We start from the raw sequence: 19880 nt of genomic DNA, 5'->3' as shown, positions 1-19880 counted from the left end.
CCTCAAAAATTGTTTCGCAACACCAACCAGACGGCAGGCAGGTGACTACCAGACAGCATGGTTAAGTACGAAATGGCAAGCTGACAAATGCAAATATAATTAATAACACATAAATTATTTAAAAAATAAACGCAATCTGCATTCCCGCACAACACCATCATCGTCAAAACACACACACCAGCACAAACACGAACACATGCACAACAACACTGCGCGTCACCGAACATGCCGTTTGTAAAGTTGCATGATCGCCACATTATTAGTGCGAGCGAGTGAATTTTGGCGACTAGTCGGAGAGCGACAAAACGAACGATGACTTCATCTTCAATTTATAAACAAAATATCTCAACTAAACGCTGACTTAATCGACGTCGACACAACAAACGAAATGTAAATAGAAAATAACAAAAGTTACGACAACAATAATGCAAATGAAACCGAAAATAATAACCAAAAGAAGCAAATAACGCAGTCATCATCGGGCGTGAATAGCGAGTGGGTAAAAACGATTTAACTTCACAAATGTGTACATACTTGTATGTATATATTATATATGTATACATTAAACAGATATACAATTACATMAATGAATATAGAAATAGATGTGTTAAAAGAGCTCCCATCACTTACAACCGACTGATGACAAAAATTAAATTTAAGAATTTACATGTAAGGAGGGACWAAATTCGAGTGTAATCTAAAATTTTATAATCTGTCAAATTTTGTTCAGCGATGAGGCCCATTTCTGAATCAATGTATGCGAAAACAAGTAAAACTGTCGCCTTTGGGACGAAGAGCAGGCAGAAGAAATTCAAGAGCTGCCATTTCATCCTGAAAAACAACGGTTTAGCGTAGCTTGTGGGCCGGTGGATTTATCGGTTCATATTTCTTCAAAAATAAAGACGGTGAGAACGTAACCATCAATGGCGCCATGATAACCATCTCYTTAATGCCTGAAATGGAAGTTCGTGATCTCATATTCGCGATATTTGGTTGCAACAAGACGGCGCCACTTCCCACATATCGAATCAATCAATGGATTTATTGAGAGAATACTTCGGTGAGCAGATAATTTAACGTTTTTRGCCGGTCGATTGGCCACCAAGATCGTGTGATATCACATCGTTAGACTTTTTGCTATGGAGATATGTAAAGTCTCAAGTCTATGCGGACATTCCCGCTTCGATTCAGGCTTTGGAGTAAAAAATCACGTATGTCATTCGCCAGTTACCTTTCGAAATGCTTCAATGAAAATTGGACTCAACGTATGGATCATCTGAGACATAGCCGCGACCAACATTTGAAAGAGATKATCCTCAAAATATAAATGCCAAAAAATGTTTTTTTCGTATGACAGTAAACATTTTCCATTCCATTTGAAGTTTCTGTGTTTTTTCTTTAAAAAAGTAATTTACACCGCCCGTTATTTACCTCGATTAGTTTTAGTTGATACAAACAACAAATAGGTGAACAAAACTATTATACTCTGTWGCAACATGTTGCGAGAGTGTGAAAGAGGAAAACTTTATAAATTTACATGGCGTAAAATCGCATGTGATTATTTTTTAAACAAAATCGCATGCTTAGCAGCAACACAGCAGAGCTAGGTAACTTTCCGTTAAATATAGTGGATGTAATTGTATGCGCGAATAAACAGCAATTGTTGTTTTAGAAAAAATTACCGGTGAGTATGCTGTAAAACAAGCTCCGACGGTAGGCGCGCCGATGGTAATTAGTTTCGTAAAGTTGTTGTTTTTATGTCGGATTCATTTATACATTTCCTCCYAACAGAAGTTAGAGAAACCCATATTACACATTCTTTAAAACTAGAGCTAAAGCTAGACTACAGGAACCAAAAATACGCGAAGATAAAAAAGGCAGATATTTYCGAGATTATAGGTCCTATATGTGTTCTAAGTTCCCTTTTAAAAGMAGCTGATAACTAAAAATTCGTAAGCTTACAGAGATCTTAATAATTTAAAGTCAAAAGGTTTTAAACTTCCGAATCTGAGAGCTTAAAAACCATAGTCTTTATAAGACATATCGTAAGAAGTTGGAAGTTTTTCAACTAACATCCAAATCTGAGATCTCCAGATCTCAAAAACCATATTTGCTCATTATAAACTACTAGTTTACAAATCTTAGATCTCCCAAAGCCATAGTAGTTATAAGACATGTTGGAAGATTTTCAACCAACTTCCAAATCTTAAATCACCAGATCTCAAAAAACCACATTTGTTCGTTTGGCATATAAACAGAAATCGGAAGATCTCCAGATATCAAAAACTATATTCTTCTTGTGACGTATAGGAGGGAATCGGAAGATTTTTAATCAATTTTTAATCAACTTTCAAATCCCAGTCCTCCAGATGTCATAAACTATATTTTTTGATATGACAAATGGTGAGGCAAAAATGAGAAGATTTTCAACTAACTTTCAAATATTCAGATTTTGAAAACCCTTTATTCCTGAGACGACATATCGGAAAAAAACAACATTTTCAACTAACTTCCAAATCTCAGATCTTCACATTCAAAAAACCATATTCTGCATATGACACATTGGCCGAAATTAGAAGAATTTTAACAAACTTTCAAACCTTAACTCGGAAGATCTCAAAAATGGTATTCTTCAAAAAAAAAAAACATCGAAAAAAATCGTAAAATTTTCAACTAACTTCTAAATCGCAGATCTTCAGATACTAAAAACCATATTCTGCACCGGACACTTCGAAAAAACTCGCAAAAACTTCAACTAACTTCTAACACATTGACAGAAATAGAAGAATTTTAACAAACTTCCAAAACTTAAATCTCAAGATCTCAAAAACTGTATTCTTAAAAAAAAACCGAACTTGGGTATGCCTTAAAGTCCACAGCAAAGAATTGAAACCCTGCTAAATGTGTAGAATATTAGGCGATATGAATAGCTATAAAGGTTATAACCCGGTTTCCTTATATACCCTATATTAATAAGGAAGAAAGCGATATTATCCAAAAATCTAATAAAATCCTTTTCTATGTGTTTTTATACTCTCGCAACAAAGTTGCTAAAGAGAGTATTATAGTTTTGTTCACGTAACGGTTGTTTGTAAGTGCTAAAACTAAAAAAGTCATATATAGGGTTATATATACCAAAGGGATCAGGGTGACGAGTAGAGTTGAAWGCCGGATGTCTGTTTGTCCGCCCCTCCGTGCAAGCTGTAACTTGARTAAAAATTGAGATATCATGATGAAACTTGGTACACGCATTTCCTGGCTCCATAAGAAGGTTAGGTTCGAAGATGGGCAAAATCGGCCCACTGCCACGCCCACAAAATGGCGAAAACCGAAAACCTATAAAGCGTCACAAATGAAGGTATTAAAATGAAATTTGGCACAGAGGATCGCATTAGGGAGGGGCATATTTGGACGTAATTTTTTTGGAAAAGTGGGCGTGGCCCCGCCCCCTACTAAGTTTTTTGTACATATCCCGGAAACTACTATAGCTATGTCAACCAAACTCTATACAGTCGTTTCCTTCAGGCATTTCCATAAACAGTTCAAAAATGGAAGAAATCGTATAATAACCACGCCCACCTCCCATACAAAGGTTATGTTGAAAATCACTAAAAGTGCACAAAAAACGTCAGAAACACTAAATTTTACGGAAGAAATATCAGAAAGAAGCAGCACTYAGGCTTTCTTTAAAAATTGAAAATGGGCKTGGTGTCGACCACTTATGGACCAAAAACCATATCTCAGGAACTACTCGACCGATTTCAATGAAATTCGGTACATAATAGTTTCTTAACACTCTGATGACATGTAAGAAATATGGGTGAAATCSGTTCACAACCACGCCTTCTTCCAATATAAAGATATTTTGAATTCCATCTGAKGCCTTTTCTGTATAATATAYATATTAGGAACCAATGATGATAGCGGAATAAAWCTTTACACAAATACGGTATTTGATGCGAGAGTATMAAATGTTCGGTGACACCCGAACTTAGCCCTTCCTTACTTGTTTTCTATTAATTTTACCTTTCAGGACGTGATTAAAGAAGGAATTTTCTATTGTACTATAGGAATGGCATTAASCCTTTCATAAAATCCTGTCTCATGTAGCCAATTGATTTCTCAGTTTTTGAGCATTTAGTCAGATAATTTATCTGACAGACTGTAGCTTTGTACACATTTGATTTATATATTTCGTTTTTCATTAATTTTTTAGGTTGCATGACAAATTTGTCACAGTTTCTGCGTATGCAAATCTTTGCGCTGCTGAGCATGAAAATTTCAGCGTTTAAGTTGCAATAAATTTCAATAGTTGATTTTAATTTGCGATTTAAGAAACCTGTAAAGCGGCATTGCAAAATGATTTCTTGCGGAAAATTTACGGAGAAATGTGCACACCTTTCATAACTCATAATTGCACAGAAAAAAGTGTGTAGAAGTACAGATTTATGATTAAATTCATATATTTCATTCAACTTATAATGAAAAGATACATTATTAGGTTTAGAGRGTAGAGAATTGCGTGAGCTAGAGTCGTTCCATTTCTTGATATGAACCGGTCGGTTCGAAAAGTGATGATTTCATTGAATGTATGGTATGTATGTAGGAAAGCACCGTTCACACGATAGTCGTATCTTTATGACCGGTACTTCTATCGATCGTACTGTGTGAAACACTGAAGCCTTCTGTCAACTGATTTCCATTAGAAATGGAATTCGCACAATCAACCAGATTTTCACCGAAAATCAAGCCAAATTTTGSAAAAGCCCCATAAAGATTGATACATCTCTTTTTTCATGAAATTAAAGCACGAAAAAGAACTGSCTCTATGCCGCTATATCTGAATTTGGTACTCAGCTGACGTTGAGCAACRCCAAAAGCTCCGACAGKWTTAGGAAGGACCYYTCTTRGCCGTTCAATACCAAGTGATGGTTCAAACAAGGAGACTTCCTGTGGTGCCAGACTGGATAAGRAAGCGAAGCGTATGRRACTRGTWGAGAACGAGGACAAGATGAAATATCTCCYGACWTCAAACAAACAGTCATCGCACTCGTGGCTAGGCTGCCACGACACTGTTGACAGACATATCTTCGAAGTGATAGATAATTTCGTCTATCTTGGAACCAGCACTAACACCAACAACAACATCAGCATCGAAATCCAACGTAGAATAACTCTTGYCAACACGTGCTATTTCGAACTGAGTAGGCAATTGCGAAGCAAAGTCCTCTCTCGACGAACAATGACCAAATCCTACAAGTTACGAGACCAAGTTACCGTATCCGCAGAAATTGTTCAGATCGGTCCACTGTAAAATATGTAAAATGTCATACAAACTGAACAATCAAATTAAAGAGTATTTTAAGGTTTTTTTTTCCTGTTTTATTGTGCTTCAAATAAAATTCTGCTTTCCTGGCTAGACCCTTAATGGGAATAAATAAGCTGCTATATTTGACGATACCCAGAAACTCAAATTTAAAMAACTCATACTTATGTACTTCAAGCACTCACCTTCATGCCGTAACCATTCTCGTCCTTACGCACCGTCAAGGTTAAATACTGAAAATTTTTTGGTGATTCCGGTATCGGAGAGATTTGCAATTGCGGACGTCGAGCTGAGGCCATATTAACGCTGCCACGTTGATTACCCGCATTGGTCACATTTACACCGCCACCCGCGCTCGTGCCGTTAGCGCCGAGGCCACCACTAAGTGGCACACTACCGCCACCCATCACTGCAACGCCACCAACACTACCACCGGTTGGTGTGCTAGCGAAAGCAACATTATTGCCACCAACACTATTGGACACCAGTATTGTTGGTGTTGTTGGCGTTACTGGGGAAAAACCGGCACCGAAGTTAGCTAGTGGTGTAGTGGGTGTGATGTTGCCACCATTCATATGTTTCAGTTTACTTTGCTGATAAYTGACCGGCAGCGGTGGTGTCTGTGGTGGTATCGGTGAGTACGTAATGCCACTACCAAAATTACTGTTGTTGTTATTATTTGTTATATTAATATTAACACTACTACCGGCGGCACTACTTGAGGCGGCGAGTGAGGGCGAACGTGGAATTTTCGATTTGGATTTACTTTTCTTGGAATTTTTCAGTTTGTTTTGTTTTGGTGGTGGCAATTCGGGTGGTGTATCCGTTGTGATTGTGTTGTTGTTATTGTTGGTGTTGTGTAAAAGTGGTTGTTGCTGTTGTTGTAGGGGTAAATCTGTTGTTGTAGTTGCAATTTGTGGATTAATATTTGATTCGTCTGGTAATTCCTGAACCTCGTCATACTCATGTTCATCGATACCAAAATCAATTAATCTGAAAATAGTGAGAAAACCAAATTAGTACAACTTGAGGAATATAGATTTTTTTTTTTAAATAAATAAATAAGACATGTATTATTCAACGTTTTAGGATTAAGAAGACATAGAAAAGAAAGCAAATACATGATTTATTATACTAAAAAATTCGACACTTTAGCAGCAACTTTTGTCTTTAAAAATCGGTCAAATTCTGGCACTAAGCTTCCAGTAAGCTGGGATCATTTCTGCAGCGAAACATTGCTTTATAAAAGATTATTAAATTGTGCAAGTATGACACTAGAGATTTCAAAAGTATCCTCTTAATTATTCTTACAATTTCGAAATAATTTATTTTATTTACGGAACGTAACAGTTTCTTCACAAACCGTTGATCTACCCATATAGGAGTATCTAAACAAATGATGATTAGAGTGTTGTAAGGGGAACAAGATAGATTTTAATAAGGATGCATGGCCCTAGCAAATGAGGCAAGTTACTTGAGACTAATTTTAGACAGAAAGCTTTCATAGAAACCAATCTTAGACGCTAGAATAAAGAAAGCAGATACAGGACTTTGCACCTGTAAAAGGATGTTGCTGCCCAAATGGGGATTAACGTCTCGGGTAACTTAGAGGGAATCGTCCTTCTTAGTAGCCTTTAATAAGCGGCATTCTTGAATACTTAGTAAGTTTCTGTTTCTGTTTCTGTTTCCACGATTTTTGTAATGCTATAGAATTGAGCTTAAATTCAGTCCCAAATAAGCAATATCCCCATCCAGAGAAGGAAAGGAAAATAAAAGAGAGGAACCGAATGAAAAGAAAGTAAAGGCTGGGAGGAAAGAGGCGTGGTGGGCAGGGAAGCAGAGCAAAGGTCTATATGAGTCTAACTACTAACATTTTAGCAAAATTAAATACAAAAAATTAACTTCCGGCTGCCAGATCACTGCAATTTCTCCCAAACGGAGACCACAGCAATTAAAGAAAGTCTTCTTATAATATATATGCCTCTGGCCACTTGTAGATATTTAATTGACGACACGTTATAAATTTAACTGAGTCTCATTAATGGAAAATGGGGCGCACATGCCGACTATTAAGATTCAATAGGAATGACATTAGAACTCTAGTACGAGTGTCTAATTGTCAGACATACTCGCAGACTAGGAGCACTTTTGTAGCAATAGAAACTTATAGTATCGAGCTTTTTCCAGAAACAGGATCAGAACTAGCGGTCGAGGGTTTCTTGACGACGTTTGGTGGATGCAGATACAACCTTTTGATGATTTTAATGAACTTCGGCAGAAGCACGGAATGGTTCAGAGAGGAGACAATAAATTGAAGGGATTTTAGTCATTTCACAATGGGCCTCTTAAAGGCTTAGGTCAGATGGCACACGATTTACAATAGCGAGGGTTATCCAAGTAGAACCACATTTTTCAATAGTAATCTTTAACAGATCACGCCTGAGTCGTGTTAAGCAGCCGTAGCCGAGAGTGTACACAAAGACTGTGGCGACTCGATTCGGCGCCGGTGACAGCAACTCGGACTGACGCACGGAATGACTTGGCGCACTCTATGGTGAGATCTTAATTTGAAAGTATACCAAACACAGCTTATGCAAGAACTGAAGCTGCTCAAGAAAATATCCAAAGTTTTTGAGCCAAATTTTGTTAAGCGATGAGGACCATTTCTGGCTCAATGGGTATATAAACAAACAAAAATACCGCAAATGAACTACTATTTCATTAAGAAAAAAACAACCATTTGGTGTGATTTATGGGTCGGTGGAAACATCGGTAGGCACCTATGATAGTATCGAAACAAATTGTTATAAATGGAATGATGTCTCGGAAAATGCTTCTTTTTAACTTTCCTGACGTGAAGCTTCCTCATTCATTCCATCTCATTTTCATAATAGCGAAAGTAAAAATTTGTAATTTCATTAGACGTTTTATTATTATTAATTTTTATTGTTGTTATTTCCCCATTTAGGGTAGTTTCACTCATTAAAAGTGCCTGCATAATTTTTTTTACATTTACATGTGCAAAACACATTATAGAGCTTTGGAAATATTTAGCCAACATGTCCGTAATCCAATGCTTTTGGGTGCCACACTTGTATTCATCTGGCAGCACGCCTAGAGTTTAACTCATCATGCGCTTGTGAATTTCGTTCAAGTATATACTATATGTAAGTATATAATCGCTATATGTATTTTTTTTTTTGTTGTATGTGTGCATTTTTTCATATTCAACAAATGCACATGCGAGTTGTTGCCATTTTCTTCCTCTTCCGTTCATTTCACTAATGTGGGAACTTTGCGGTTTTGCCACTTAGCTGAATGAGCTGCCAGCTTCATTGCTAGCCTCGCCTTGCCGCTTAATTAATCCAATTGATTATGAACATTTTGATGGGCACAATCTTTTCCGGATTTAGGCAACAAAAATTAATTTTCAAAGCAAACACAAATGTGCTGAAAATTGTTTATATTTTTAAAACTACCCTAGAGAAGAGAGGTAGAGATCAATTTGAATATCAGGACTTTGGTCAGGTCAAGTGTATATCATAGATGTGTTTGTTGTTGTAGCGGCAGAATTCTGCCGAGTTGACAGTCTTTGACCGCATATAAAATCCGGGTCCGTTCCGGTTACGTAGACCTGACTGCCATGGGAACGTAGATAAGATACGATACCTACCGGTACGATGACATAACTGCATTCGACAACGAATATGCTCACCCTTTCCGACGACAGTCGGTTCTAAGTAAACAAAACGGACCCGGATTTTTATCCCGAAACATATTATTATAAATGAAACGAACCCAGATTTTTATCCAGGCAAGAATTGTCAGCGCAGCATCATTCCTCGAAATTATTTCACCAATGTTTTCTGCCGCTACAACAACAAAACGAATATTCTCACAACAACCGTTTCTACAGTACCCGGATTTTATCCAGGCAAACACCGTTATTTCGGCGAACAAGTTCTCTTTGTATCGATAACAAGTACGGATGCTGGCATTCTCAGCTACATATTGTAGTTGAGGTCCTAAGTTGCTGCACCTATGATGTCATAACCAAATTCGTCGACAAATACTGTCACAACAGCCGATTCTAAGATATCGGAATTATCCCGGAGACAGTCAAGTACCGTTATTTAAGTGGCTTACACTTGTTTGTATCGGTATGTAGTCCAGATACAGTTCCTTACACAAAAACTGACAATAAATAATCACTGAAAAAATAAAATTACAGTCGAGAAAAAAAATAATCACTGAAGAAATAAAATTAAAGTCGAGAAAACCCCACTTACTTGGACAACGTACTACTGAAGACCTCTTGACGAAATACCAAATTGCCGAACCCGACTTACATACAATCGTGTTTTGAGGCAGCTTAGGTCGATAAAGACCCAACTTTAATTAACTAGCAACCAAAACTCTACTTTTTACAAAATGCTCAAATCAACGTCATATTTGAACCACACCGCCACTAACTGCATATTTTTGCTTCACCCGCCTTCAGCGACACGCCACAAAATGCTTTATATATGCACATGAGTGTGTCTATGTAGTAAGGTATACTTCAACTAAATCACTTAACGGATTTACGAGTTGGCCGAGAAATGTTGCAACAATGCAAATGCAACCACAATAATCAACAAAACTAAATGAGAACAATGTCTATAAAAACAGAAGGAAAACTTGAACGAGAAATAGCAACGCAACCACATTTATGTGACTATTTGCCGCCTACGCTAAAATGCAGTATCTACATACATACAGTAGAGGGCAGAAAATGGGGACCTTTTTTACAGAATGGAATAGATTATACTATTTTGTGGAAAAAAATCTGTCGGAAAGAAATGATTTAGGAAGAAGAAATGACACAAGTTTGTAGAAATGTTGATATCGAAAACTATAGTGGTTTCACAAGTTCAGTTTCAGAGCAATTAACAATGTTATCCTGACCTGAAGAACATGTGTTGAATGAATCTATAAAAGCTTTAAGAGGCTCTTCAATATCTTTTGAAATATCTACTATTCCATTTGACAACAATAAGAACCAAGAAATTAAAACTATAATGGCTTATGTTTCACAAGTTCAGTTTCCGAGCAACTTTCAATGTTATCATGTCCGTTATAAGAAGAAAATGTATTGAATGAAGAGACTTCTTACAGTATCTTCCATGAGATTTTATTCCTAAAACTATGAAATTATTGCTTATGTTCCACAAGTTCAGTTTCAGAACAACTTTCAATGTTTTTATCACGCCAAATGCAATTGCCACCACTGTAAGCGTGTCCAATGGAATTAGTGGAAACTTGCTGTAAAATCAAATTGCTTGCAGTTGACTGCCGCTGTTGTTTACTGACTTCGCTTCATTATAAGATTGCCGCACATTTTTTCTCCATTCTATTTACAACGGTTATAAGCGGCTCGACTCGCCACGATATGACGTGGACGTTATGGCCATATTTCAGTGGCTTTGTTATTAAAAATCATATAAATTTTTGAACATTTCATTTATTATTAACTTAGCCACATTTTTACCCCTAAAACGCATAAGCTGTGAAGCACAGCACAGAAAAAGCAACACAAAAGGCGGCGAGGAGCGGTGTGAGCAGCGCTGAGAGTGTAGTAAAAATAAAAACTAAGAGTTGAGGGCCCCTCATTCGAGTTTCCCGTAGTACCATTTAGAATATGGTAGGTGGATACACTTTGGGGTTGTAATTTGTGGCGGACGAGGTCATTTGTTTGAGTTCTTACGCTGCAATCCGACGTCACGAACCCTCAACATTGTGGAGCAATGATGGCGGCCATAACAACGACTTCCACAACGGCTACGGCGATTCCGCAGACCCGCCGAGTTCCACTGCCGGTTGCAATAAAGCACGCGTCACTATTAACGGGTTTTATGCCGCCTTTACACGTAAGTAAGTCTGTATGTACGCAAGCTTTATAGCTTTTAGACGACTGACTGACTTTATGGCGGTTAAAACGCGCCATACACAAAGCACCGCCAACATGGTCACCACCGCGCAATCATAAAAACAAAAACCACCACCAGTGCAGTTAACATTCCAATCTATGGTGAGGAAGTTGAAATTTACTGCCGAAGGCTCATAATGAAATGCACGCGAATGCAATGGACGCGACAGCAACGCAGCGCTATTTTTGTTGGGGATACAAAAACAGTTATGGAACGGGTAAATTACATGGTCTATTGAAGTCGCTTTGGTCAGTTTGATGGAGTTGTTTGCGATAATGAACTGAGTTATTCCCTTGGTTGGTTAGTAAGAAGTAGTAAGAGGTGCTGAATGAATTTGAGGGTAGATTACACCATTCCAAAATAGATGTGGAGAAATGCATGAATGCATATAAGAGAGGAATTTCGTAGACCAAACTCTTTGAACTTTGAGTGTTGTTATATCGTCAGAAGACAAAGCCGAAACTGACATTATTAATGAAAACTAAGTAATGAGTTTTAGTAACAATGAGTTTTACGCAGGTTACGATAGGCTCAAGAGGTATATGTACACATAGTCTCATCTGCAGTCTGTCGACTCTGTGACAAGGAACTTGAAAATCCAGAGCATTTGCTTCTAAAGTGTGTAGCAATCCTTAGACAGAGGAGTAAGGTCTTGGGCTTCACGTATCCTTTCAGGGAATACATCGACTCTTTAGGGCCAACCACGATAAATGTATAAGGGTGGTAGACCGAAGTGAATTCCAGATCGCACATATATCAATAGATATATCATACATCAATAGATTTTCCTTCTAAAACTTGTTGGACGAACGAATAGTAAAGTACTGAAAGGAACTTTATGTAAATCAAAAATGAAAATAAAGATTTTTTTTGTAATTCTCACCACGATTTTTATAGAGAAATAATGAATAGCGGCTCATGAGATAACGAAAGAAATACTTTTAACTGAGTTTAGATATCAATAAAACTCAACTCAACGGGTGCCTTGTCATAGCGGTATCGCTGGCAGCTGAAAACCGATGGGCTACCCTTGTCCCGATCACATCGAGATGGGACCGAGTTGAATCTACGTGGAGCCTCGCGTTCTAACACTGGACCAATGGACCTCGAATATCGCTGGTCGGCGACTAGTTACTAGACGAGTGCGAGATAGAGTAAAATACAATGTTGTCCCTTAGCAAAGGGAAAGTCGCAATACGACTTCGTAGTGGACACTGCCCAATAGACATTCATGCTATCTGTAAAATATGTATGATAGAGCATCTACCCACTTTCTTCTCCATTGTCCAATTTTTACAAGACTATGGCTGAAACATCATGGTATTCTTATCTTTATCGAACCAGAAGACAAAGCCGAAAATGACATTAGTCGTCGCAACAAATTTGTGATAGGCCCAAAGCCCTTTGTCGATTTGTAAGGGTCTTATGATCTTTTATATAGGAGTTTTAGGTATCACAACGAACCGGCGTTCTAAGCTGTCCAAGTGAGGTTGCTGTAAAGATCAACCCTTTAACCTAAACTAACCTATATACTGACGTCTAAACTACGCTGAAAGCCTAACTACATTCAATCAGTGGAACAGTATCCACCCATATTTTGTATAGAAGGCATCGAGTAGGACAGCGACTACATTTCACCGTAACTTTATGCCGTAACCCCTCCCATAAATCACTTTTTTTGGCGCTCAGATCCATTCCTTTTCAACAATAACTAGTTGTAGTACCTCAGTACTTCAGAGGAAGTTTAGAAAAGGCCATTCACTTTCACTAAACGGAATAAAATCAAAAATGCAGAATTTATTTTTGTTTTGTAATTCAAGTAGACACAGACTTTACTCTTCAAACGAACCACAAATCAGTTTATAAATTCAGCATTAGTCTGAGCTAATCATCTCTAATTTGCATGTTCAAATTCATTTTCCTTACAGGTTTTTTTTTTTAATTTTTTTTTTAATTCATGATGTGAAATATGAGCTTTGGACTCCGAGTATTGAGTTGAAAAGAAAAGCGATGAATTAACAATAAAGCAGAAAATGTGTGTGTGTTCAGTTTTCATGTAAAAAGTGCACGTACTTAAATATGGAAATAAATATGTATATATGTATATATATATTCATCTACTTGTGGACCCTGTGCGAATTGCTTGCTTGAGATACTAACAAACAAGTATAATCTTAAAAAGAATTTCATAGATTTTCTTTCTTGTTTTGATTTTTAACCAAAGAAAGTTAACTCGAAATATTTTTACGGTCTTAGATAGGTCATTCCTTATACCTAACATCGGTCAACAACAACGCCAGCCTCGGAACCTTACGCAGAATAACTCTTGCCAACAGGTGCTACTTCGAACTGACTAGGCAATTGAGAAATAAAGTCCTCTCTTGATGAACAAAGACCAAACTCTACAAGTCACTCATTATCCCCTTCCTGCTAAATGGTGTAGAGGCACGGATGATGACAACGTCTAATGCGACGGCGTTACGAATTTTTGAAAGGAAGGCTCTGCGGAAAATTTATGGTCCTTTGCGCATCGGCAACAGCGAAAATCGCAGTCGAAGGAAGGATGGGCTGTACTAAATATACGACGACATTGACATAGTTCAGCTAATTAAAAGACAGGCGCTGCGCAGGCTAGGTCATGTCATCCGAATAGATGAAAATGTTCAAGTTCTATCTCCAAATGGAATTTCCAATTGCCACCAAAGAGCGAAAAGGAAAAACGACTGGTGCTGTATTATCAAATGGTCTTTAACGGACAAACTTTTAATTCCCTCTGAAGAAAACTATATCTTAGAAACGACCTAAGGCAACGCCGGGTCACACCCATCAATAGTGACTCACCAGAAGTGAAGCTTGGTCTGGCGGTTCATATATCCTCTTTAATATAGTGCGAACCAAGCGATGGTGGTGAAAAATTCGCCTCAACAGAATCTTTTGAAACTCGACTGTCACAGTTTTTTTTTTTTTTTTTTTGCCCTAGGGAGGAGGGCAGTTATAGAGCAAAACTGTGCACTTTTGTCCTCAATCGTACTCTAAAGCTAAATAAAACCAAAATAATGGTTTCCATCTTAGTAGTCGTCATATTAATGCGTCGGTGATACTCAATAGTTGGCGGTTGGCTCAAGTGGAGCAAAGTTGATGTAATGATAGACAAAGCAAACACCGCAAGAGTACTACTAAACACAACAGACCTCGAGTAATTCCAACTGGTCAACTGGTTCTGCACATGCATGTGTAGCACACATAACTGTAAAAGCACAAATCGGTAGCAATGAATTGCATTTACGCGTCCGTCGGTACGCGTAGGCTGTGGAGCGCGGAGACGCTGGCACCCCACTACCAACGGCCGGAGGTGGCGTTCCGCGATTCGGCAGTTTCTGCGAGTTTTCAACTTATATAATCGGCTACAGTACGTGCCTACCTTCGTTTCTGTATTTTTTTTTTTTTTTGCTCCGGCACAGCTGCCGTCGCTGTTGTTTGTATCGTTGCATTTTTAACTGTAACTTTTCTCAAGCGAATTACTACATTCATTATTGTTGTTGTTGTGTTAAAAAAGCTCGCTTTTCATTTTGCACATGTTGCTATAGTTGTTGCGATTTTTTTGTTTGTATGTTTGTAGTATAATATTTGCCAAGTTAATGAAGTGCATGTTGTTGTAGTTATTGTTGTTGTGAGTACATTGCCATTGCACAATTGTGCGTCCAAATCAGCCACTTCAGCATTGTGGCCTCCTCATTTAACTACATACTTATTTCATATTTTAGTACTTTTTGTTGTCGTTGTTAATTTTTGTTGTGTCTTATCTACAAGTAGCTCGCTTGTTTGTTGGGTTGGTTGACTTTTAGTATGAAGAAAAATGTTGTATTTTTGCTAAGTAAGCGATTTCAAGTCACATACATACGTACGTACTGCACATGTACATATAGTATAAGGGTGATCCATTTCAAGGTTCCCTACTTCTTTAAAGGAAAAGCACAAAAAAACTTCTATTTGAATGGGGAATGTTTATTGCCATACGAAAGAACATTCTCTGGCATTTCTTTTTTGAACATAATCTCTTTCAAATGTTGGCCGAGGCTACGTCTCAGATGGTGCATCCGTTGAGTCCAATTTTCGATGACTCGTTCGGGAGTTTCCACTTGTAACTGGAACATGGCAACCGCGATATAAGCCCTTAATCGAATCAAGATTGTCGCCATAGACTTTAGACTTGACATACAAGAAAAAGTCTAACTGTGCGATATCACACGATCTTGGTGGCCAATTGACCGGCGCAAAAACCAAATTATCACAGAGTTTTCTCTCAATAAACACATCGATGCGTGGGAAGTCTAGTTGAAAATGTCGCCGAGATCACGCGCTTCAATTTTAGGCATCAAATAGTTGGTTATAATGGCGCAATGGAATTGACGGTTACATTCTTAACAGCATTATTTTTGAAGAAATATGGACTGATGATTCTAACTGTTCACAAACCACAGCAAACCGCTGTTTTTCAGGATGAAATGGCAGCTTTTGAATACCTTCAGGTTATTTTATTTTTAATTTTAAATTTTTTTGCCTGATGCTTTCAAAAAGAGTATATGTGTATATTTCTATATAGCCTAAAACCGCCACAGTCACCTTTTCAAAACACCGTTTCTTCATATGGCCTTTTTTCACGCTTCTTAAACACATAACATGTACTGTGAGTGATGTATGTATTTTTCTTTTCACTTTTCATAGGTTATTATTTTCGAACACCACGTGAGAGTTTTAGGTTCATACCTCACGGCTCTGTTAACTTTAGGAACCTGAACCGTGACTTCGAGAAAGTTCTGTACTTGACTACTCTACAAAAATCAACTCTTAACCTTTATTTAACTGTACCACTCCGAAGATATGGTACATTGGCTAGAAGATCTTGTACGAAAAGCTCAGAGTTAAACTTAGTAACTATATCTAAACTGATGTTTATTTGGCTATAATGTAACCTTGGAAACGAATAATATAAGTCCTTGAGTAAGGTGGGAAGGAAAGGTTTTTGTCGGGAGCTCTCAATTAACTCTTGTTTCCGACTGGCAGACCACTGTAGTGTCTTTCAAGCAGTAGTAGCAGTAATCAAGGTAGCAGCAGATGTACTTCTCCCAAGTTCGGCTTCTTTTAGGGGGCTAGGCATCCACTCCAATAGCAGACCTGCTATACAAGTCGGCAAGCGTCGGTTAGTTGGTTTGTAAGGTTGCGAAAGCCTTCTGGCCCTAAGTGGAACATGAAAGGTCCATTAAACCCCTAGCTCGTAGCATAACTCCCACCGGCTTCCTAACTGTACATTGACACTAACATGGTGAGACTAAAGAGTTTGTAGGATGCAACTTGTCAAAGTTGCAATGAGAAAGATGGATTGGAAATATCTATATAATTTTTCTTAGACTGTCCGGCTTTCGTCAAACTACGGTTGAATTATCTCGGTTGACATACTTTTTACGAAGTCGGCGAATTGGCTGGAATTGATATTAGCAACAGGCTCTTTTCTTTTTTTCGATATGCGAAGCGCTTTTTCATGCATACTTAGGAGTTCTGGGCATCACGACGGACAAGCGTCTCTGGCAGACCAAGTGGTATTATTCGTGACCTTTTGAGCCTATTTACTTAACCTAATCTAAAGCTGGAGCATAAAGCACTAATTGATGTTGCAAGGCTGATCTGAAATACCTGTATCTTCATTGTCATGCTTAGAATAAAAATCTACAACCTGGGAATCATGTGCTCAAAATCTTCATCCACTATTTTCGCTTGCTACGAATTCTTATATCCTATAAAATTTTATACGACGAAATTTAAGTTCTACTTGTAGTCACTCACTCCGCCTATTTTCTTTGAAAGTGAATGCAAGATCCTATATCTAATTGCATACGGTTCGTGGTGTGGATAACATAAAAAAAAAATTCGGATTTCATTGAGTTTTCAGTTTCTAATCAAAAAGGTATCATATACAACTCCTGTCAGAAGAATACTATCTGCAATTTACTGATCGGCTCTGGCACTGCGTGGAAACACTCACCAAAGACAATTCGGATAGTTTACGGCGAGTTCAGCTCAACAAAGGTCACTTATCATCAAAATTTTATCTCGAATGTATCAGAAACAAGTAAGGAAGGGCTAAGTTCGGGTGTCACCGAACATTTTATACTCTCGCATCAAATACCGCATTTGTGTAAAGTTTTATTCCGCTATCATTATACAGAGAAGGCATCAGATGGAATTCAAACAGCGTTATATTGGAAGAAGGCGTGGTTGTGAACCGATTTCACCCATATTTCGAACATGTCATCAGGGTGTTAAGAAACTATTGTATACCGAATTTCATTGAAATCGGTTGAGTACTCGCTGAGATATGGTTTTTGGTCCATAAGTGGGCGACGCCACGCCCATTTTCAATTTTTAAAGAAAGCCTGGGTACAGCTTCTTTCTGATATTTCTTCCGTAAATTTAGTGTTTCTGACGGTCGGTTTAGTCGGTTAACGCACTTTTAGTGATTTTCAACATAACCTTTGTATGGTGGTGGTTATTATCCGATTTCTTCCATTTTTGAACTGTAAATGGAAATTCCTGAGTGAAATAACTCTGTAGAGTTTGATTGACATAGCTGTAGTAGTTTCCGAGATTTGTACAAAAGAGTTAGTAGGGGGCGGGGCCACGCCCACTTTTCCCAAAAAATTACGTCCAAATATGCCCCTCCCTAATGCGATCCTTTGTGCCAAATTTCATTTTAATATCTTCATTTATGGCTTAGTTATGACACTTTATAGGTTTTCGGTTTTCGCCATTTTGTAGGCGTGGCAGTGGGCCGAGCCAAGAATACGTGTATCAAGTTTCACCATGATATCTCAATTTTTACTCAAGTTACAGCTTGCACGGACGGACAGACAGACATACATCCGGCTTTCAACTCTACTCGTCACCCTGATCACTTTGGTATATATAACCCTATATCTTACTTTTTTAGTTTTAGGACTTACAAACAACCGTTATGTGAGCAAAACTATAATACTCTCTTTAGCAACTTTGTTGCGAGAGTGTAAAAATGTACATATGTAAATGTAATTCCAAGCTCCAGCAGATCCAATCAAAGATATCACCCTACTGGTCGTTCGGTCAAACCGAAAAATGTTTGACTTTCATTTCAAATTTTGATATAAAGAGATCCACGCACCTATTTGGCTTTAAGTTAAAAGGCCGTACAGACCATATCTTGACACGGTTTGCTCGCACTCCATACCCTTTAACTTTCACACTTGCTCTCTCGTAAAACTTCAAATCGTTCCTTCTCCGTCAAAAGCAAATGAACTCGAATCACCGTCAGCGTTATGGAATAATTTGAAAAACTAAAATAGAAAGTGAGATTCAGCACCATAGTATATGTATTTCCATGCCACTAGAAGATACGCAGCAAAAACAGCTTCGCAACTCATTTTTATTTTTCGAACTCACTAAGCACAAATACATTGCAATTAGGAGCCCACACCTTAAAGTGTAAGCTTGAAAAATAAATATGTACAATAATTTTCACAGCAAAATGTGCAGAACTGAAAAAATAATACGAATATTCAATCGTAAACAACGCACCGGAAAACCTGAAACTGAAAGTGCCTCCACCACATACACACACACACACACAGTCACAAACCACCGAGATGTAGACGACGTAGCACGAGCAAACGATAAGTGTGCAATGTTCGCATTCGTAATGGTTTACTCGTCTAGCACAAACGAAGTTGCGGCTGCTGATGTTATTGTTGTTTGGCAAGATATAACGGTTGTTGTCGTTTGAACCACATTTGAAAGCCACACCATTGCAGCACTGCCACCAACTACAACGACGATGCTCAATTGTAGTGTGCGTCGGCAGCAACAATGTGCGCTGCAACAGCCGCAGCAACATTTGTGGCAAATTTAGGTGGCAACGTGTTGTCGTATACCGGCTGCAAAGTGGAAAATCTAGTATATAGTGTATGTATATCGCTTATTTTACAAACAATCGCTAGCGGAGAGAACGATTACCTCATATACGCTCAGGTCAAAGGGACGATATAAATAGAAAACATTTACGGATTAAGGACCGTGCATGACTCCAAACACCTCTTGGCATGCCCAGCGAACTCACTCATCTAGCATCCCTCTCATTATAGTCCGACTCCGTCGAAACAACACGTCACCTGGGCCTACCATTAGGTAACTTCCATGACGGTACCGAATATTACCGTCACAGCTGGGACTGAATAACCACTACAATAACATAAGAAAGAGAGTCTCCACTGAAACATTGTTAAAAAGTTGCTCTAATTATCACGGGAGCTCCACATAGAAAGAAGTCCGAACAAAGACACAACAAAATCGTCTCCTTCTGCAACTTCGTCTTCCAGCAGCTTTTCCTCTGCTTACATACCGTTGAGAGATATGCGGATCATGTCGCTGGAGATGAGTCGCAGTGAGGTTTTTCACGGTTGGATCGGAGCTAGGAGAAAAGGTTGGGGGTTGGTGGGTCAATCTTCACTTTTTCAGGCAGAAGTACCTGCTATTAAGGTGGCGTTAGTAGCTAACTGTGC

The 19880-nt window shown here is 38.3% G+C and overlaps 1 protein-coding gene across 1 annotated transcript in view; it reads right to left on the bottom strand.

Annotated features, from left to right (window-relative positions):
* Positions 1 to 19880, bottom strand: part of LOC108974024 — a gene marked incomplete in the record, with an annotated part of 296862 nt that overhangs the window by 252175 nt on the left and 24807 nt on the right. The window contains 1 exon segment of the mRNA XM_018941597.1: positions 5512 to 6319. Within this exon segment, the coding sequence (XP_018797142.1) occupies positions 5512 to 6319 (808 nt within the window).

The sequence above is a fragment of the Bactrocera latifrons genome, unplaced genomic scaffold, assembly GCF_001853355.1.
Source record: "Bactrocera latifrons isolate USDA-ARS-PBARC rearing strain unplaced genomic scaffold, ASM185335v1 scaffold_111, whole genome shotgun sequence".
NCBI lineage: Eukaryota > Metazoa > Arthropoda > Insecta > Diptera > Tephritidae > Bactrocera > Bactrocera latifrons.
This window is presented reverse-complemented; position numbering and strand designations above follow the sequence as displayed.